The sequence below is a fragment of the Chrysemys picta genome, chromosome 9 (genome assembly GCF_011386835.1).
Source record: "Chrysemys picta bellii isolate R12L10 chromosome 9, ASM1138683v2, whole genome shotgun sequence".
Lineage (NCBI taxonomy): Eukaryota > Metazoa > Chordata > Testudines > Emydidae > Chrysemys > Chrysemys picta.
In genome coordinates, this window is record NC_088799.1 from 47602328 (window position 1) to 47623833 (window position 21506).

The 21506-nt window shown below is 48.3% G+C and overlaps 2 protein-coding genes across 9 annotated transcripts in view; both read right to left on the bottom strand.

Annotated features, from left to right (window-relative positions):
- Positions 1–20993, bottom strand: part of DGKD (diacylglycerol kinase delta) — a 98186-nt gene extending 77193 nt beyond the window's left edge. For all 8 annotated transcript variants that reach the window (XR_010590139.1, XM_065556117.1, XM_065556114.1 and 5 more), the window contains exon 1: positions 20801–20993. Coding sequence is in view for 7 of the 8 variants with exons in the window: in XM_065556117.1 (XP_065412189.1) it covers positions 20801–20953 (153 nt within the window). In the remaining variant the exon portion in view is untranslated. The remainder of the gene's footprint in view (positions 1–20800) is intronic.
- Positions 6980–9293, bottom strand: LOC135973333 (SRRM2 protein homolog rsr-2-like). Its single transcript, XM_065556127.1, has 2 exons — positions 8611–9293; positions 6980–7556 (listed from the first exon to the last, which is right to left on the bottom strand). The coding sequence occupies exons 1-2, from the start codon at positions 9149–9151 to the stop codon at positions 7072–7074; spliced, it is 1026 nt and encodes a 341-aa protein (XP_065412199.1). The 5' UTR covers positions 9152–9293; the 3' UTR covers positions 6980–7071.
- Positions 20994–21506: the final 513 nt, after the last annotated feature.

Consider the following 21506-nt stretch of genomic DNA (forward strand, 5'->3'; position numbering starts at 1 on the left):
GGGATAACTACCCACAGTGCAACGCTCCAGAAATCGACGCTAGCCCTGGTACATGGACGCACACCGCCGAATTAATGTGCTTAGATTGTATAAAGTCGAATGTATGCGGCCACACTATTTCCAAAATTCGAATTATATAAATTTGGATTAATCCCGTAGTGTAGACATATCCTAAGGTGCCACAGAACTCTTTGTTGGCTTTTTACAGATCCAGACTAATACGGCTACCCCTCTGATAGGGAACATGATGATTCCTTGGAGGCTATCTTGCTGTGGGACACAGAAAGAAACAATTCAAAGTTGTTGGCAACCATGGAGCAGCTGCAGATGGTGGAGCGCCGGTTCTGGGCCCAAGAAACAAGCACTGACTGATAGGATCAAATCGTTATGCAGATATAGGATGACGAGCTGTGGCTGCAGAACTTGGATGTACAAGGCCACATTCGTAGATGTTTGTGCAGAGCTCGCTCTCGCCCAGTGACACCAAAAGAGAGCTGTACTGACAGTGGAGAAGCAAGTGGCAATCACTCCGTGGAAGCTTGCAATGCCAGATTGCTACTGATCAATCGGGAATCAATTTGGAGTTGGGAAATCCACCGTGAGGATTGCTGTGATGCAAATGTGCAGGGCCATTAATAGAGCCCTGAAAATCCCCAGGTATCCATTTTATATCCGCGGATGCAAATATCCTGGGATCATTTTTGCGGATAGCAGCTCAGATGCCGCACAGGGCTCTGCAGCAGAGACTCACCAGAACGGAGCGGCTGTCACCCAGGCCGCAGGCTCCAGCTCAGCTCTCTGAATCACGCAGCAGCGGGGTTAGCCCGCTGGGCATTCTGGGAGTTGTAGCTCCAGCTTGCTTGGACAGAGGAAGTAAACTACAACTCCCAGAAGGGAATGAACCAAGCACCATTTTGAAAGAGGTGTCGTGGTGTAATTTAAACTAGCAGGTGGCAAGGGCCCGTGCTATGAAGGGAGAGTAATTATTGCTGCTCTCTTCCTGGGCCATGCATTACAGCCCCCACAATTGAATAGGGATGTGACACCCCCCGGTATGGGAGGGTGGCACTGCACACGAGGGCCCATGATTGTAGCCTTCCTACCCGGAGTGGGGAAGGAGGTACGGCAGGGGCAGCAGGAGGTCTCTGGGGAGAAGAGGGGGGCAGTTGGAGGTCAGGGGCTTGGCACGGCCTTACGTCACGGCTGCACGGTGACCTATAAGAAGCTATAAGAAGAGCTCAGCGGGGAGCTATACGGCTCAGGGAAGCTTTGAAAGACCATTTTAATAATGAGCCACAGTAATGTGTGTTGCTGTAGTGTGCTGTGCCCGGCATTGTTGTTTTTTGCACCCCAGTATGAGCCTTATAATGAGTGCAGTGTGTGTAGTAATATAACATTGCAAATGCACCTATTGCTATTATCTGTGAATAGTGTCAGCCCCAGCCTGCATATGCTGTGAACTAATAAAGATGAATTCAGTTTCCATAGATAGACTTTTATTCCAAACCCAGGCAAACAGACATGATTATAATTGAATGAAGCTTTATAAATATAGGAAAAAGAACCGTTGAAGGAAAAACAACAGTCATTTCACAAACACATACACCAGAGTCTCTCACAAGTCAGTGTATGTGCGGCTGTGACTGTCTGTTCTCTCCCCTGGGGCGGAGTGGTAGAATATAAGAATGGCCATACTGGGTCAGACCAAAGGTCCATCTAGCCCAGTATCCTGTCTTCTGACAGTGGCCAAATGCCAGGTGCCCCAGAGGAATCAACAGAACAGGTAATCATCAAGTGATCCATCCCCTGTCGACCATTCCCAGCTTTTGGCAAACAGAGGCTAGGACACCATCCCCTGTCCATCCTGGCTAATAGCCACTGATGGACCTATCCTCCAGGAACTTCTCTAGTTCTTTTTTGAACCCTATTATAGTCTTGGCCTTCACAACTGTGATGTTGCACTCTATATGATTTTATGAAAATATGCTAATGTAACTGGAATATGCTTCGAGCAAAAGTCTCTTGTAAGGTATCATTACAAAGCTTATAATCTACTGAGTGTGATCATACTATTTGTATAAATGTACCACTCTTGTATCTGAAACTAGAAATATGAAATATAACTCTGAGGGCCTATTGTAATTATGCAAAGTGCGGGCCATTAATGGTGGTTTGGAATCTTGATGACTCCCATTAACCAGGACAACTGACTGCAGATGGCTCTGTTTTACCTGTAAGTCTTCCTGTATGTGTGTGTGCTGGCAAGTGGGTAATGAAGTCTTACAGTGACATGTGATCATGTCACCTGAACTGGAATCCATCTTTAACCTGGTGCTTTTCCATTGAGAAGGGGGGGGGGGGACCCAGAGGGACAAAGGATTCCCGCCTTATGCAAAAGAGATATAAGTGGGTGGAACAGAGAAAAGAGGGAGCCATCATGAAGAATCCCTAGCTACCACCGGAGCTGGAACAAGGGCTGTACCAGGAGAAAGGATTGTGCCCAGACTAGGAAGGCGTCCAGTCTGTGAAAGAGACTTACTGAAACATCTTTCAGGGTGAGATTTTATCTGTACTCAGTTGTATTACTGTATTAGGCTTAGATTTGTGTGTTTTATTTTATTTTGCTTGGTAATTCACTTTGTTCTGTCTGTTACTACTTGAAACCACTTCAATCCTACTTTCTGTATTTAATAAAATCACTTTTTACTTATTAATTAACCCAGAGTATGTATTAATACCCGGAGGGCGGGAGGGGGCGGCGCAAACAACTGTGCATCTCTCTCTATCAGTGTTATAGAGGGCGAACAATTTATGAGTTTACCCTGAATGAGCTTTATACAGTGTAAAATGGATTTATTTGGGGTTTAGCCCCCATTAGGAGTTAGACATCTGAGTGTTAAAGACAGGAACACTTCTGTAAGTTGCTTTCAATTAAGCCTACAGCTGTTAGGGGACGTGGTTCAGACCCTGGGTCTGGGTTTGCAGCAGGCTAGCGAGTCTGGCTCAAACCAGACAGGGCACTGAAGTCCTAAGCTGCCAGGGCAGGAAAGCAGGGGCAGAAGTAGTCTTGGCACTTCAGTTGGCAGCCTCGTCACAACATCATCCTCTGGCAAGGTGGTCCACAGGGTGACACTGCGTTGTGTGAAGAAAAGAGTAAATCAACTGATGTGTCAAGAGTAAATCAACGGATGTGTCCCTGCAATATCAAAGCAAACTGCATACTTACCAGAGGTTCCTTCCCCTGCATCATGCTCATCTTTGCTGGACTGCAGGGACTGGCTCGACTGCTCTGGAATCTAAAACACGTCCTGACTCGCTGTGCCACTGGATCTCCACAATCGCCTGTCCCCCATACTCCTCCTCCTCATTGTTCACTCCAGGGGCCTGTGTCTCTGACTCCTCCGAAATATCCACCGGGCGTTTTTGGGGGGAGAGGGGTGGGGGCTCTCTGCTGAGGATGGCATACAGCTCTTTGTAAAAGCAGCATGTCTGTGGCTCTGCACCACAGTGACTGTTAACCTCCCTTGTCTTCTGGTACGTACGCCACAGCTCCTTGGCTTTTATGCAGCACTGCTGCGGGTCCCTCTTGTTCTCCCCCTCATTCCCCAAGCAATCTGCTCATAGATATCTACGTTTTTACGGGTAGATCGGAGCTGTGCCTGCACAGCCTCTTCTCCACAGCCCCAGGAGATCCACCTCCTCCTGTAAACTTGAGGCAGGAGCAAGTCTGCCACGTGTAGCTGGCATGGTCAGCTGGGCAGTTGGTAAGGTGAGGTCTCCAGAGCGGGAAAGCCGGAAATGGAATTTCAAAACTTTGCGGGGCTTTAGAGGGGAGGGGCCCTTGGCAGTGGAGTTCAAAATGGTGACCAGAGCAGGACATTGTGGGACACCTCCTGGAGGCCACTAAAGTCAACGTAAGTAACGCTGTGTCTACACTGACACTATGTCAACCTAAGGCCTTGGCTACACTAGCACTGTACAGCGCTGCAACTTGCTGCGCTCAGGGGTGTGAAAACGCCCCCCCCCCCGAGCGCAGCGAGTGCAGCGCTGTAAAGCGCCAGTGTAATCAGCGCCTGCAGCGCTGCACGCTCGCTCGCAGCGCTGCAAGCTATTCCCCTCGGAGAGAGCTCTCGCAGCGCTGGCGGCGCGACTACACTCGCGCTTCGCTGTGAATCCCCAAGCGTAGCCAAGGCCTTAGTTGACCTAAGTGCTACGCCTCTCGCAGAGATGGAGTTATTAAGTTGATGTAGTGGGCAAGTTTACATTGGCGGGAGTGACATTTTAGTGTAGATGCTTACAAAATTTGGTCACCATAAGCTGCCTTACATTGATCTAACTCTGTAGTGTAGACCAGGCCTTAGACTAACCATGGAGATTCATAAAAAGATCAACAGACACAGAAAGTCAAAAGACCAGCAGCAGTTAACAAACTAACCCAAATGCAATATCCTTCCATTAGCCAATGGTCACACCCTTGAAACCAACTCCAGAAAGCCCTAGGGGAAGCCCAAACTACTCAGAAAACAATACCAACAATGAAGGACAGGATATTCAGAGAGATATCATTGAAGAGCAATGATTTAGCATCACAAGGAAAGCACAGTTTGTATATTTGAGGCTAACTGATTACTACTGTTTGGAAAATCAACTTGAAATCTGCCCTGTTAATGCAAGTAAAGTAGCTCTTGAAAGATGAAGACAATTTGGAATTCTTCCACTGTTATGGAAGTGATAATGTATTTATGTGAACTCATTATAACAAAAGGAATCCAGAGAGAGAGAGAAAAGAGGATAATAGGTGAGCCACAGGAATCCAAAGCCAGACTGTATATTGGGGTAGTGGGTCGGTTGGTCCAGCAACAAAACCCAAGCCTTTCACTGTGGGAGCGGTTTTCTCCAGGCTTTTATTCTTGCCTTAGTGTGAATAGCAGTTATTTAAAACAAAAGTATGTTATAGGATTTTATACAAACTGAAAAACCCATCTCAGGTTACGTGTAGTTCTCTAGCAACTGTGTGGGAAGTTCTTTAAGAATTCCTCGTGTTCCTTCTGAGGAACAAGACTGGTCCATCAATCTCCAGCTCTGCTTCATTTCTCCACTCTGTACATCTATGGGTATGTCTACACTACGGGATTAATCCAAATTTATATAATTCGGATTTGAAAAACAGGTTGTATAAAGTCGAAATGTATGCGGCCACACTAAGCACATTAATTCGGTGGTGTGTGTCCAAGTACCGGGGCTAGCGTTGATTTCTGCACCGTTGCACTGTGGGTAGCTATCCCATAGCTATCCCATAGTTCCCGCAGTCTCCCGCGCCCATTGGGATTGTGGGTTAAGATCCCAGTGCCTGATGGGACAAAAAACATCGTCGCAGGTGGTTCTGGGTACAGCCTCACCTCCTCCCTCCCTCCTCCCTCCCTGCATGAAAGCAACGGACGGCAGACAACCATTTTCGCGCCTTTTTTCCTGGGTGGGTGAACACTGCAGACTCCATACCACGGCAAGCATGGAGCCCGCTGAGCTCAAGACAGCAGTCATGAACACTGTAAACACCTCGCGCGTTCTCATGGAGTTTATGCTCAGCCAGGACCAGAAAAACGAGGCGAAGAGGCAGCGGCAGCGCAGCGACAAGCATGATGAGGACATTGACATGGACATGGACACGGACACAGATACAGAATTCTGTGAAACCACGGGCCCCGGTGCTTTGGAGATCATGTTGTTAATGGGGCAGATTCTATCCATGGAACGCCGATTCTGGGCAAGGGAAACAAGCACAAACTGGTGGGACCGCATAGTGTTGCAGGTCTGGGACAATTCCCAGTGGCTGCGGAACTTTCGCATGCGTAAGGGCACTTTCATGGAACTTTGTGACTTGCTGTCCCCTGCCCTGAAACGCCAGAATACCAAGATGAGAGCAGCCCTCACAGTTGAGAAGCGCGTGGCGATAGCCCTGTGGAAGCTTGCAACGCCAGACAGCTACCGGTCAGTCGGGAATCAATTTGGAGTGGGCAAATCTACTGTGGGGGCTGCTGTGATGCAAGTAGCCAAAGCAATCACTCAGGTGCTGCTACGAAAGTTAGTGACTCTGGGAAATGTGCAGGTCATAGTGGATGGTTTTGCTGCAATGGGATTCCCTAATTGTGGTGGGGCGATAGACGGAACCCATATCCCTATCTTGGCACCGGAGCACCAAGCCACCGAGTACATAAACCGCAAGGGGTACTTTTCAATGGTGCTGCAAGCACTTGTGGATCACAAGGGACGTTTCACCAACATCAACGCGGGCTGGGCGGGAAGGGTTCATGACGCTCGCGTCTTCAGGAACACTACTCTGTTTAAAGGGCTGCAGCAAGGGACTTACTTTCCGGTCCAGAAAATAACCGTTGGGGATGTTGAAATGCCAATAGTTATTCTTGGGGACCCAGCCTACCCCTTAATGCCATGGCTCATGAAGCCGTACACAGGCAGCCTGGACAGGAGTCAGGAGCTGTTTAACTACAGGCTAAGCAAGTGCAGAATGGTGGTAGAATGTGCATTTGGCCGTTTAAAAGGTCGCTGGCGATCATTATTGACTCGCTCTGACCTCAGCCAAAGAAATCTCCCCATTGTTATTTCTGCTTGCTGTGTGCTCCACAATCTCTGTGAAAGTAAGGGGGAGACCTTTATGGCGGGGTGGGAGGCTGAGGCAAATCGCCTGGCTGCTGATTACGCGCAGCCAGACACCAGGGCGATTAGAAGAGCACACCAGGAAGCGCTGTGCATCAGAGAAGCTTTAAAAACCAGTTTCATGACTGGCCAGGCTACAGTGTGAAATATCTGTTTGTTTCTCCTTCATGAAAACCCGCCCCCTTTATTGACTGATTTTCTGTAAGGAACCCACCCTCCCCCTTCCCCCAGCTTTCTTTCAAACCAAATAAAGTCACTTCATTTAAAAATCATTTATTCTTTATTAATACATTAGAAAAAGAGGGAGGGAACCTGGGTGGTATTTGGGAGGAGGATTGCTGGGAAGGAAAAAGCCACAAAGAAAAGGTTAAAAAAATGACAGCCTTTGGCTTGGGCTGTCTACTGGGGTGGAATGGGAAGGTGTACGGAGCCTCCCCCCCCCCACGTTCTTACACGTCTGGGTGAGGAGGATACGGAACATGGGGAGGGGGCGGTGTGGAACAGGGGCTGAAGCGGCAGTCTGTTTTCCAGCAGCCGTTCCTGAAGCTCCACCAGACGCCGGAGCATGTCTGTTTGCTCACGCAGCAGCCCCAGCGTTGCATCCTGCCTCCTCTGGTCTTCCTGCCACCACCTCTCATCTCGAGCGTCTCTCCTCTCCTCACGTTGGTCCCTCCTGTCCTCACGTTGGTCCCTCCTGTCCTCACGTTCACTGGCTTCTTTCCTATACTTTGAAACTGTTTCCTTCCACTCATTCAGATGAGCTCTGTCACTGCGGCTGGATTCCATAATTTCAGAAAACATCTCGTCTCGCGTTCTCTTCTTACGACGCCTTATCTGTGATAACCTTCGGGATGGAGGAGGGAGGCTTGAGGAATTTGCAGCTGCTGTAGGGAGGGGAAAAAAGAGAGAATGGTTTAAAAAGCTACATTTTGCAGAACAATGCTTATACTCTTTCACGGTGACCAACACTATTCACATTACATAGCACATGTGATTTCTGTGCAAGGTCGCATTTTGCCTCTTAATGCTGAGTGCCTGTGGCTTTGCTGCTAGAGATCACAGGTCTGGGCAACAGAATTCGGCTTGCATGCGGCCATGGTAAGCTTCTGCGCCCTCCTTTCCCACATACCAAGCATAGCCTGTAGAGTGCTGCGGTTTTTCTGTTAACATTCAGCAGCAGCAGAAAACAAACTAACCACCCCCACCCTCTCGCCATGAATTCTCTGGGATGATCGCTGTACCCCTCCCCCCCACCGCGTGGCTGGTATCAGGGAAGATCCCTGCAGGCACCAAACTAACCACCCCCCCCGCCGCCGCCCCCCTCCCGCCATGAATTCTCTGGGATGATCACGGTACCCCTCCCCCCACCGCGTGGCTGGTAACAGGGAAGATCCCTGCTAGCCAAACGCGAAAAACTCAGGGCCAATTTCCCATCTGCGCTTGGCTAACTGCAGGGAAGGATTTATTTTCCGCCACAGGCAAACAGCCCAGTAGGAACGGCCACCTCTGTCCCCTTAATTAAGTTCCCGTATTTCAACCAGGTTACCAGGAGTGATATCACTCTCCTGAGGATTACACAACAAGATAAAGAACGGATGTTGCTTGAATGCCAGCAAACACCGGGACCATACGCTGCCAGGCTTTGTCAGGCAATGATACCAGATTACTTGCTGCAAGCATGGCGTGGTCAAGTGTCCTACCATGGAGGAGGGAATAAGGATGCACTGCCCAGAAACCTTGTGGCAAGGCTTTTGGAGTACCTCCAGGAGAGCTTCATGGAGATGTCCCTGGAGGATTTCCGCTCCATCCCCAGACACGTTAACAGACTTTTCCAGTAGCTGAACTGACCGCGAATGCATCCCAAGTCCTCAGGGCAAAGTAATCATTAAAAACCATTTGCTTTTAAAACAAGTTTTATATTTTAAAAGGTAAACTCACCTGAGGTCCCTTCCATGGGGTCAGAGTCTTGGGTACTGTCTTGAGAGGCTTGGGAGGGTACTTCAGTCAGGGTGAGAAAAAGATCCTGGCTGTTGGGGAGAACGGAGTGCTGTGTGCTCTCTGCAAGCTCATCCTCATCCTCCTCCTCTCCCCCATCGGCAGAATCCTCAGGCGTCGCTGATGAGACTATCCCCGACCCAGAATCCACGATCACAGGTGGGGTAGTGGTGGCAGCCCCCCCTAGAATTGCATGCAGCTCGGCGTAGAAGCGGCATGTCCGCGGCTCTGACCCGGAGCGACCGTTTGCCTCCTTTGTTTTTTGATAGGCTTGTCTGAGCTCCTTGACTTTCACGCGGCACTGCTCAGAGTCCCTATTGTGGCCTCTCTCCATCATGCCCTTGGAGATTTTTTCAAAAGTTTTGGCATTTCGTCTTTTAGAACGAAGTTCTGCAAGCACTGAATCCTCTCCCCATACAGCGATCAGATCCAGTACCTCCCTCACAGTCCATGCTGGTGCTCTTTTTCGATTATCAGCCTGCATGGTTACCTGTGCTGATGAGCTATCTGTGGTCACCTGTGCTCTCCACGCTGGGCAAACAGGAAATGAAATTCAAATGTTCGCGGGGCTTTTCCTGTCTACCTGGCCAGTGCATCCGAGTTTAGATTGCTGTCCAGAGCGGTCACAATGATGCACTGTGGGATAGCTCCCGGAGGCCAATACCATCGAATTGCGGCCACACTATCCCTAATTCAAAATGTTAAAATCGATTTTGGCGCTACTCCGCTCGTCGGGGTGGAGTACAGAAATCGATTTAAAGGGCCCTTTACATCGAAATAAATAGCGTTGTTGTGTGGACGGTTGCAGGGTAAATTCGAATTAAAGCTGATAAATCCGAATTAAAGTCGTAGTGTAGACCAGGCCTGTGAGAGATCTGAGTAGAGATTTAACACCTTGCTTGATGGAAGTCAAGTAGAGCTTTTACAACCTGTCACACAAGCAAACTTCAGAGTGACCAACAGCTCCCTCTATAGCTAGTGAAGCTATATGACCTAATGACAAGGTCAAGGCAGAAATCAGTTATATCCTAAACTTGGATTAACTGTGCAAAGCAAAGTTACTTCTTTTAAATAAAACATGTCTTCAGTTAGAATGTCCCTGTTGTATTGGTAAGAGTCAAGGTGTTTTAAATCTCTTGGTTAACTATTTAATGTTATTGGAATTAAACAAGGGTTTTTAAACACCTTAACTCTTGTTGGGTCTAAGGCCATGTCTACACTGCCACTTTACAGCGCTGCAACACTCTAGCTCAGGGGTGTGAAAAAATACCTCCCTGAGCGCTGCAAGTTTCAGCACTGTAAAGTGGCAGTGTAGACAGTGCACCAGCGCTGGGAGCCGCGTTCCCAGGGCTGGTAGCTACTCTCCTCGTAGAGGTGGTTTTTTTATAGCGCCAGGAGAGAGCTCTGTGCCGCGACTACACAGCCACGTACTTTAACGTTGCTAGTGAAGACATGCCCTAAGACAGGGATGGGCAAACTTTTTGGCCCGAGGGCCACATCTGCAAATAGAAATTTTATGGCGGGCCATGAATGCTCATGAAATTGGGATCGGGGTGAGGGAGTGGGTGCAGGCTCCAGGGTGGGTCCAGAAATGAGGAGTTCAGGGTGCGGGGAGGGGGGGTCTCCTGGCTGGGGCAGCAGGGTAGGGAGCGTTGGGGGGGGGGGTGAGGGCTCTGGTTGGGAGCGTGGGCTGTGTGGTGGGGCTAGAGGTGAGGGGTTTTGGGTGCAGGAGGGTGCTCTGGGCAGGGATCAAAAGGTTCGGAGGGGAATCAGGGCTGGGGTAGGGAGTTGGGGTGTGGGGAGAGGCTCAGGGGTGCAACTCTGGGCGGCACTTACGTCAAGCAGTTCCCGGAAGCAGCAGCCATGTCCCCACTCTGGCTCCTATGCGGCGCCACAGCCAGGTGGCTCTGCACACTGCCCTGTCCACAAGCGCCGCCCCTGCAGTTCCCATTGGCCGCAGTCCCCGGCCAATGGAAGCTGCAGCGATGGCACTTGGATCGGGGGCAGTGTGCAGAGCGGAGCCCTCTGGCTGCTCCTACACGTAGGAGATGGAGCAGGGCCATGCCGCTGCTTCCAGAAGCAGCATGGAGTGGGCCTTGACTCTGCTCCCAGCTGGAGCAATGGAGCGGGGCCATGCTGCTGCTTCTGGGAGCCACATGGAGGAGCCCCCAAATTTGCTCCCTCGCTGGAGCACCACAGCAGGGCAAGCCCCAGACCCCACACCCCAGTGGGAGCTTGAGAGCCCGCTTAAAACAGCTGGCGGGCCAGATCCAGCCCGTAGTTTGTCCACCCCTGGTCTAAGACATATCCTTCTTTCAATACAATATCCCCCAGCCAAGTGATGTGGTTCTAAATGATGTTGTCTTGAAGAGGGAAAGCGCTCTTAAATCAGGTGGGAATAGATTAACAGTCAGGAAATATGGGAAATGTTGCATCTGTACAGGCCAACACATCAGTCACTCAGCTCCCTCATAAGACAAGCCCAGTCAGAGAGCTTCCACAAAAGCCCTTAAAATAGACGAATACTTTGGTTAGCCTCTTACAACTGAGAGAATGAAAAGCACATCACCACAACCTGACACAGAATGAGTTAGTAGCTGAACAACTCCTGGTAGCACTACTGCTTAAGCCCTTCTATGCTTTCCACAGGCTCCAAGCATCTTTCCAGAACACATTTATCAGAGGACAGATGTACATAAAGTTCAGATCAACCCAGCAGCTACAGCAAAGCTGAAAGATAAGAGCTCAAATCCATGTAGAGACATGTCTAAAGCCAAAGACAGCAGCTTAAATGTTATCTGAACACTAGTGTATAGAAGAGAGATTTAAAAGGGTCCTAATCCTTTAATGTGAGCTAAACAGACTTAGATCAAACATGAGATATATTGTATCTTCGACCATCTTACACTATACATGTAAAATGCTAATACATTCCTTATGTTATCAGGCTGCAAGAACTCCATTACCTCTACAACACTGCAGCACAGCAACAAAATGCATTCTCTGATGAAAACTTCAGCTCTAGAACATGACTATCAAAGCATCTAAGAACCTCCAGTACTAACACACAATTGCATTGCCTCTATTATACTGCAATTACCTTAGTTCTCCTACAGCACCAAATCTGGAAAGCTAAAACATAATTGCATTACTAGGGCTCAAAAAAATGCACTCATCAGAGGCGAGTCAAATTATTACCCAAGAATGCTTTTTTCCACCAGGCCTGCCTGTCACTCCTCTCATTCTGCCTGCTTTTAGAATGAGTAGTGCATTGATCACAGGAACATTCCATGCTCCCTCAGATACAGGAATAATGAACACACAAGAGGAAAGCACATCCAGGAACAGAGCAGGGGTTCTTAACCTCAAAGTCACAACCATCCAGTCCTTCCCTTTCTGCTAAATGAGAGAGTAGTGGGCGGGGCTGTCCTGGACAAGTGGGAAGGAAGGGTCAGTGGGCAAGTCCTGGTATGGTGATGGGAAAAAGTTGAAAACTACTAGACTAGAGGAAAGACAAAAGAGTCATAACCCAAGGAGGGAGGGAGACTGGAATTCTGATTCCCCTCAATAAGTATCTGGAGGGGCAAGGAGACTAGTGTAACATCCTCACAGCACACCAGGGTTTCTTCCATGTTGCTGCTGCCTTCTTCAGTAGCTGACAGATTATGGACCAAATCCTGCTCATTTTACTCCACATAGTAGTCCTATTGACTGCAATGGGACTACATCCATGAGTAATGTGTAATTCAGCCATGTAATTAGTACTGAAAGGATCTTTTAAATTTTTTATTTCTGTTGTTTTGTAACAACTGATTTTATCAAATGCTATTCAGTATATATGTATCAGACAACTTGTGCTTTTAAGTCAATTTTTTCTCATTTACTTTCAAGTTGCCTTTAAAAAAAATTTTTTTTAAATTTTCCACTGTTTGTAATGCCCTTTCAGAATGCTCAAAATATTTTTGATCATCTCAAAACACCTTGATCTCTGCAACAGCAGCTTCAAGGGAAATCGACATAGCTCTTGGAACAGTGATTTATTAACTCTCAGCCACAGTACCAGCAGAAGAACAGAACAACTGGTTTAGCCAGGGACCCCAAAATATTGATCACAGACATTTTTTAAAATAAGACCTGTAGATCTCAAAAAGGCAGAATGCAGATGGACCTTCCTCATGAGATAGCAATTTTAAAAGCAATGGACTCTTCCCAGCTGCCCAAACCCCTGTTCCTGAACAGTCTTTCTAAGAAACAGCGAGTGAACAATATGAGAGGAAGGTAGCCTGTGACCAGGGCACTATTTTTAGACTTGAGAGACCAGAATTCAATTCCTAGCTCTGCCACCTACATCCGACATGATGTTGGGCAAGTCCCTTGGCCTCAGTTTCCCATCTGTAAAATAGGAATAATAATTCCCTGCCCCACAAGGCTTTTGTGAGGATAAATAAATGTATAAAGACTGTGCACTCAGATACTACAGTGAGAGATAGATAAGAGAGCTTTTTTTGTTTGGTTTGGTTTTTAAGCCAGCTGGTTTCAGATGCAGTTCATTAAGTTTCACCAGTGAAACTGCAGGGAGACTAAACTGATTCCATCTGAAACTAATGGGTTAATCAATTATTATAATTAGTCATTAGGGCATACAAACAAGCTGAAGTCCTCAGAGGATTCTTCTGCAAAAGCTTCTAGGTAAACTCTTATAGTGAAACAAGAACCAGCAACCTCTCAGGGAGAAAAGGGGCAACTAATTATTTAATATGAAAAGCTAGTTAAAATATTTTAAGTAAATAAAGTTGAAACTAAAAAGCTCTTTATAAAACAAGGACCAAGAGGAGTATGTTTTGCTTGAATTTCATTTCACTCTGAAACTTCTGTGGCTGCTACTATACTACAGTATGTAGTGTATATGGAGCCTAAACTTCCAGAGAAACAGGGACTACAAAAATCCATTATCTCACTTCTATTTTCTTTTAGACACCTGGTGTAGAACCTTCTCTTTTAGAAATAATCAAGTTGGATTTGTAATGAGAGAAAGAAAATTAACCCAGCTCTATGAAATGACTTGCTACTAACTTTTCTAAACTGATGATCTAGGGTTAGGCTTTTAAGATTTTGATTTATAATCTGGTATTCTCCCAGTACAAAACGGTAATAGCTGTTAATTGTAGGTTTTGGTAAAAAGGAAACCGTGCAACTGGCTGACGTAGCTTTTTTTAAAAACTAGATTTTTATTATTAGCTATAGGCAGGTGTAAGTAGTATTTAGTACACTGTCTCTACTTGTATTTCAGGGAATATTTATTCCAAAATGTACTTTTCGGCAATGTAGTCTACGTAAATCTTTGTCCTCAAACCATTCAAAGGTTTAATGTTGGCTCTCTAGTTCCTGGAACCTGAAATATGGTTAGAAAGAATGAGAAAAGCTGTGTGGGTTTTTGTTTTTTGTTTTAAAGGAAGTAACAGCTGTTGCTCTCACACAGCATTCAAACATCTCCAGCAGTGAGACAAGTTCTCATTGCTTGTGCCAATGGCAATGGATTAGTGATATGATTCCCCAAAGTCATCAGTACAGGTGAAGCTTAAAGGACATGAGCAAACTAATGGGTGGAGGGCATGGATAATAGCTAATGTATGCTTCATTTAGAGGGCATAGATATTGTCACACCAATTAAACGGGTACTAAGGGCTCTGTTCTCCTTCCTCAGTGCTGAGTGATGCACTGACCTGACCTGTGCTGTTATCCATGTAGGTTACTGACCCCCCATTCTTAGAAATTTGTGCTCAGGCTGTCTGGTTTAGGTTGCAAGGACTGAGAAAAGCTGGTTAACTAGTTTTACTGTAGTACTAATCCCACTCTAAATTCTTCATAACAAATGTGTTGTTTTAAATGTGTGGTTCCTAGTCCCTACCTAGCTTGTGGCATGAAGCCACTCCAGTTTCTGACATGAAATACCTATATAACATTTTCTTCTAGTCCTATTGGTAGGTGGTCGCAAGGCAAATGTATTGAGAGGTACTCTACACACTGCAGTGAAGAAAAACAGAACAGTAAGTGAGCTAAACAACAAACTCTTCAAATACACAATCCCCCAGAATGTTAGATATTTCTTTTATATTGAATTTTGCTGAAATGTGTTATTTCTTACCATAATACCGCATATGATACCTGTTTAAACTGGTAAACTGCTTCATTTCCCCATGTCTTATCTCAATTGAACAAAGCTTGAAAAATTTGCTTGCCAGAAGTCAATAAGAAACTTCCTCTGCCCATTGGTCCATCATGCACTGAAGCAGAGATGTCCGAGGTATCAATGTCTTGTCAGTTTCCTCCAGCTGCTCTGAAAACTCATACAAAGGTGAAGAGAAGGAAGTCTCTCTCCAACCATCGCTCCTCTGTTCTTTGGAGAGTGCCTTAGAAGCAGCAGAAAACAAGGTTTGTGCTGCTTCTGTACCATTAAGCCCTGTGCACTGGGGTATGTCTACACTGCCCATGTTACAGTGCTGCCGCAGCAGCACTGTGACGTGGGCAGTGTAGACACGTTTTATCGCTGGGGAGAGCTCTCCCAGTGATAAATAAAAGCCACCCCGAACGAGCCGTGGGAGCTTTATTGCCGGGTGCGCAGCTCCCAGCAATAAAGCGCTGTCTATACTGGTGCTTTTCAGCACTAAAACTTTTGTCACTCAGGGGTGTGTTTTTTCACACCCCAAAACAACAAAAGTTTTGGCGCTGAAACTGGCAGTATAGAGACAGCCTAGGATTATTTTATTTCTTACTAGTACTACTAAAGGTTTCAGTGAACCAGTGTTAGCAATGACTAGTGTAGACAAGGCTCCTGCTTCTAGACCAGTGGTTCCCAAACTTTAACAACCTGTGAACTCCTTTCACTAAAATGTCAAGTCTTGCGAACCCCCACTCCTAAAAATGAATATTTCCAGGGATTTTCTCCTTTACTTGAGTATAAATTATAAAAGCAGTGATCTTGGAAATATAAAATTTGTTTTTATAACATGCTTATTACACATTATTTATTTTTAATTATTATTTATCATTATAGTACTTTTATTACATTATGAAAACAGCAACACTCTTCCAAGATCTCACTTTTGTAGCCTGTATCACTTTGAATAAGCCTGTTATAAGACAAGGCTCCTATGTTTCATCAAGGAGTATCAGATGTGAAACAGCATGAAGGTATTTAAGAAGCCAACTCAAATCGTTCCTCCTACATAAGTATTCAGGTCTTGAGCAGTGCAGGTAAACAACGCACATTACAACAAAGCTTAAACTTGTTCTTCCTAATAATTTAAAAAACAATATTAGCTGCCTATTTAATTTTAAAAACAGCAAATAATATCCACCTCCCTTTCCATTTCTTATAAGGAGTCATGAAGTTTAAATCTCCTCAGTGTGATAGATATGCTTGCTTTGATCTGCTTAGCTCTTGGAAGTCTAGGGGCTCCGGGCTGCTAGCCCCGTGCTGCCCGGGGTTCCTAGGGACAGCTCTGTCCGCCATTAGGAAATTTTTTCCCGAGAACCCCCTGTAACATTTCGCGAACCCGTTTGGGAACCACTGTTCTAGACCTATTTTTAATTCCAGAAGCTGCAGGAGGGAAAGACAGCATTGATTCTCCCACCAATTTACTACATTTGAAAACAGGTCACCAGCCTTCCATGAGGCCCAAACACGGAAGGCGTTGAAGTACACCCCGCTGGCCAACACCCTGAGAGCCCAGGGCTATGAGGTCCAGATACACGCCCGGATTGTGGGAGCCCTGGGCTCACGGGACCCCCACAACGAACCGGTACCGAGAGTGTGCGGAGTCGGTCGACGCTACGCCCGGCTCATGAGACAGCTCATGGTGTCCGACACCATCAGGTGGTCCAGAGACATCTATACGGAACACATCACGGGACACCGTCAATAGCAGGTTGAGTAATCAAGACCGCCGATCAGGGAAATAACCTACTTCCTTCCCTGACGAACCCAGGGACGCACTCCACCCATGCACTTATTCGCTACACTGATACTGACTTGGACTCTTAATACATTCCATGGGTGGCGTACCCGAGCCCACTTATCCGCTGACGCTTTAAAAACTCCTGCACCCCAATGTGGGTCTATGCTGGTTATGTGATCTGTATGTATCTCGTGATCCTTGTAAGCGATACCTGTAATCCCTCATAACTCAAGCCTGACCCCAGATGTATAGTACCTTCCCTCTTAACTTGTGTATATTTAAACATTAACTTTAATAAAAATTTTAAATCTGTGCTTATACCCTTCGGAGTGGCTTTCTCTCATGGCTTCTAGCTAGTATGTGTCTATTTCAAGCCTGGCATATGAGACTAAAAATCACAACCAACACCCCATTAAATTAACCAACAACACTTGCTATGGCTATGGGTGTATATTTCAGTCAAGAGCACTTAATCATCATGCAGGTTTGGAAATAGTTGTAATGAAAATGTATACACCTATAAGTCAGAAGTCCTTTTTAATCTGAAGAAAGGGGAAAATGATCTTGAGCAGTACAGGAAACAAAACATATCTCTGGAATATCTGAAATTTACTGTAATGAACAAGTAAATGCAGAGGAACTGACTGGCAGGTTTAGCTGTAAAAGCTTCACACTTGCAATGTTATGGTGAAGAGGCCCCCTACCGGCCACAACCCAATAAACTCCTCAGATGATTTAGTTGTACAATCAACTGTAGGAACAGCCTTGAGGCAACTGCAGCTAAAGGTGTGGTTAGCAGAGATATACATCCTCAGGGTGCATTGGAATCGTACATCTGTCATTTTGTGAGACGTCTTGAACTCCTGAACCTTATGGTAGCCTGCCCTATGTTATTCAATAACTAAAAATGCCCAGTGGAAAATTAAGTCTATCTTTGTAAAAAGAAATAGCTCATCTTCAGGCTGCCTGACTTTTTCATAAATCTAGCCACAACTGTGGCTCCCCACACACCAGTCTTGTCTGGCTTTTCTCCCCCTTCCTTGGGACAGCCTGACACAGCATGCAGAAGGGAAATGGATGAAGCAGAAATGATGAAATAAAATGAGGGAAAGCAGCAGAATGAAGCAATCCTTAATGCTGTAATATTCAGGGTTGCCTGGAGAACTTGACATTGTTTAGCAGCTAAAGGTCTTCTGCAGATTAAAATAAGGAAGGCTTAATGGCTATAGACAATTTCTGTTTATAATCCTTGTTCCTAACATGTTTATTTTCACATAGTGCAAGTAGCTGGTTTAGGCTTTTTCCAGCCACACTGACGTAGGAAATGATGTAAAATATGGCAAGTGATTAAGCAGGGATCTGGGAAGAGTTGTTTTATTTGAACTGCCACAAATCTAAGGCACCTATAACTTTGGTATCCCAAGTGTCCTGCAGTTAGGTAGGGGAAGGTTCCCATTCCAGTATTGTAAAAGGATTTGTCCTTGTTTTTATTACTTGCCACAATGCACAGATACTAAAGCTATATCCACTAGTGTGACTGCTGCATCCTTCCTCCCTATCCACAGGGGATTCTGGCTGCAGGCACTATTAAGAGAACGCAGGGCTCATCCGGCCTTCTGTGGGAAGAATTTCTAACATCCAACCCTTCAGGTGTAGTAGAGGATCCAGAAAGTCCTTGAGCTTTAAAACAGACTGACAGCTGAAATCTAACTAATTGTTTGCAGAGCCTGGCTGAGATCTGCTCAGAATGCTCAGGGTTTTGCTGTTTGGTAGACTTTCTCCTATATTATCACAGCTAAAGAACCATCTCCCCAACACTGGGAAGAGCACCATTGGTCTCAATAGTTTTAAATCAAGAAGTGACACAGGGTCTCCAGCACCAGACCTCCAATATATGTGCTGAAATGATGATTAAATAGCCCTCACAAATGACTATCCTTCACTGGAAGAGGAGAAGCTCAGAACTGGGACCAGTGTAATGATCTTGAGCAGAATGATGAGAATGCCCACATGTGAGAAGAGGGCAACAATGTCAGGGACAGTCATCACCAGAACTGGATGTACATGAAGACTCTGTGCCCCTCATCCCGTCAGACTGTGCCCCACCACCACTCCCATAAGATGGCTCTGACAAGATACATCTGCTCTCCAACCCCATGAAAAAAAAACCTTGCACCACAAATAAGCCTCCAGCATCTCAGTCAGTATTGTGCTGACCCTCTGGAGATAACAGCAGGGGTGAAGGGATGTTTAACCTGTTATTTCTAGGCAGTAAAACAATATGTAAAACCCCAAGGAACATAGAGGACTTCACAAAGCTATAGGGAGAAGCCAAAGAGCTGCAGCACACGAATTAGCACTCCCCTAGGACTGTTCTTATCTCTAACCTAAGGGGGCCCCCATGTCTTCTACCTTGGGGTGGCACCATAGCAGGGATGCAATGAGAGTTCCTTTAAAGCGGGCAAAATGCTGCCACTGAGACTAATGACAGCCTAGCACCCTCACAACCACCATCAGGAGATGAAGGAATGCAGTCTGACTACGGACAGGATGGGGGTTGTAGCCTGATCAAGGAAATATAACAAGGTAGGGGTGGGAGGCGGAATGGAGGGAGGAGAAGCACAGCCTAACCAGGGGGCTGGAGTGGAGGGATGGGGGGACACAGTCTGACCGGGAGCAGATGGGGGTTGGAGGGGTACAGTCTGACCGGGGGAGGAGGGCACAGTCTGACGGGGCATATGAGAAGTGAGGGGCACAGTCTGGCAAGGGAACATGGATGTGGAGGTGGCAGAGTCTGTCTGGGACCATAAGTATGGGGAGTGCAGGGCAGTCTGACAAGGGTTATGGGAGTGGTGGTGGGGAACAGTCTGATGGGGGCACAGTCTGACGGGATGAGGGGCACAATCTAATGGGGGGCACAGTCTGACTAGCAGGTATGGGGTGAGGGGCACAGTCTGACTGGGGGCATGGGAGTGGGGGGCACAGTCTGACAGGGGGCACACTCTGACATGCGGTTGTAGAAGCTGGGGCACAGTCTGACTGGGGATGCGGGGCACAGCCTGACTGGTAGATATGGGGGGGGCACAGTCTGACCCAGTGGGATAGGGGCCACGGGCCATAGTCTGACAGGGGCATAGTCTGTCATGCGGTTGTAGAAGTTGGGGCACAGTCTGACTGGGGATGAGGGGCAATCTGATGAGGGGCACAGCCTGGCTGGTAGATATGAGGGAGGCACAGTCTGATGAGGGGCACAGTCTGACATGCGGTTGTAGAAGTTGGGGCACAGTCTGACTGGGGATGAGGGGCAATCTGATGAGGGGCACAGCCTGGCTGGTAGATATGAGGGAGGCACAGTCTGACGGGGGGGCACAGTCTGACATGCGGTTGTAGAAGTTGGGGCACAGTCTGACTGGGGATGAGGGGCACAGTCTGACTGGTAGATATGGGGGAGGCACAGTATGACCCAGGGGGATGGGGGCCACGGGGCACAGTCTGACATGCGGTTGTAGAAGTTGGGGCACAGTCTGACTGGGGATGAGGGGCACAGTCTGACTGGTAGATATGGGGGAGGCACAGTATGACCCAGGGGGATGGGGGCCACGGGGCACAGTCTGACATGCGGTTGTAGAAGTTGGGACACAGTCTGACTGGGGATGAGGGGCACAGCCTGCCTGGTAGATATGAGGGAGGCACAGTCTGACGAGGGGCACAGTCTGACATGCGGTTGTAGAAGTTGGGACACAGTCTGACTGGGGATGAGGGGCACAGCCTGCCTGGTAGATATGAGGGAGGCACAGTCTGACGAGGGGCACAGTCTGACATGCGGTTGTAGAAGTTGGGGCACAGTCTGACTGGGGATGAGGGGCACAGCCTGCCTGGTAGATATGAGGGAGGCACAGTCTGACATGCGGTTGTAGAAGTTGGGACACAGTCTGAATGGGGATGAGGGGCAATCTCATGAGGGGCACAGCCTGCCTGGTAGATATGGGGGGCACAGTCTGACCCGGGGGATGGGGACCACGGGGCACAGTCTGACGGGGGGGCCCAGCCTGGCTCGCGGAGCCGGGGCAGTGCCGAGGGCGGGCTCCGGGCGCTGGGCTCTCGGACCAGAGCCGGCCCAGCGCGGCGGCAGCCCGAGGCCCGACCCGCGGGCCCCCCGCCCGCGCCGCACGCACCTTCTGGCGGATCTGGCCGGACGTGGAGACCTTGCGGATGAGCTTGTGCGGGGAGCCCGGCTCCTGCTCCGGCTCGCTGTCCGACGACTCTTCCGCCGCGGCGGCGGCAGCAGCGACCCCGGCCTGGGGCCGCGAGGCGCCCGCCGCCGCCATGCTGCAGGCTGAGGAGCGGGGCCGCCCAGCGCCCCCTAGCGGCCGGCGCGAGCGTCTCTGTGACGCGCCCCCTGGCGTGCAGAGGCGGAGCCGCAAGGTCCGGCCAGGAGACCCCCCCCCCCCCCCCCAACATCCCGTGCTGCCAGAAGGGCGCAGGCCCAGCGCGTGTGCTCACCTCGGGTAAGGTTGTGTGGTGGCCCTGGTCTGTCTCCTGAGGGCTCACCGCCTCCGCCCCGCACTGTGTGCGTGGGGGGCATCAGCACTGACCCCCTGCCCCACACATTGGCTGAGGGGAGTCTGGCTGCCCCCAGGAGCTCTCACCTCCAGCCCCTCCGTTCAGCCCCCCCACGAGCCCCCAGCTCTCTCCATTCAGCCCCCCCTTGCCCATCTCAGTTCAGGCCCCCCATTCGCCATCAGCTCCCTCTGTTCAGCCCTCTCCCCACTGCTCTGACCTTCATCTCTACTGCTGAGACAGGCCCACCAATACCCGCCTCGCAGACCATCCTCAATGACTTCCCCCACACGAGCCCAGACAGGACTGACGCACAGTGGC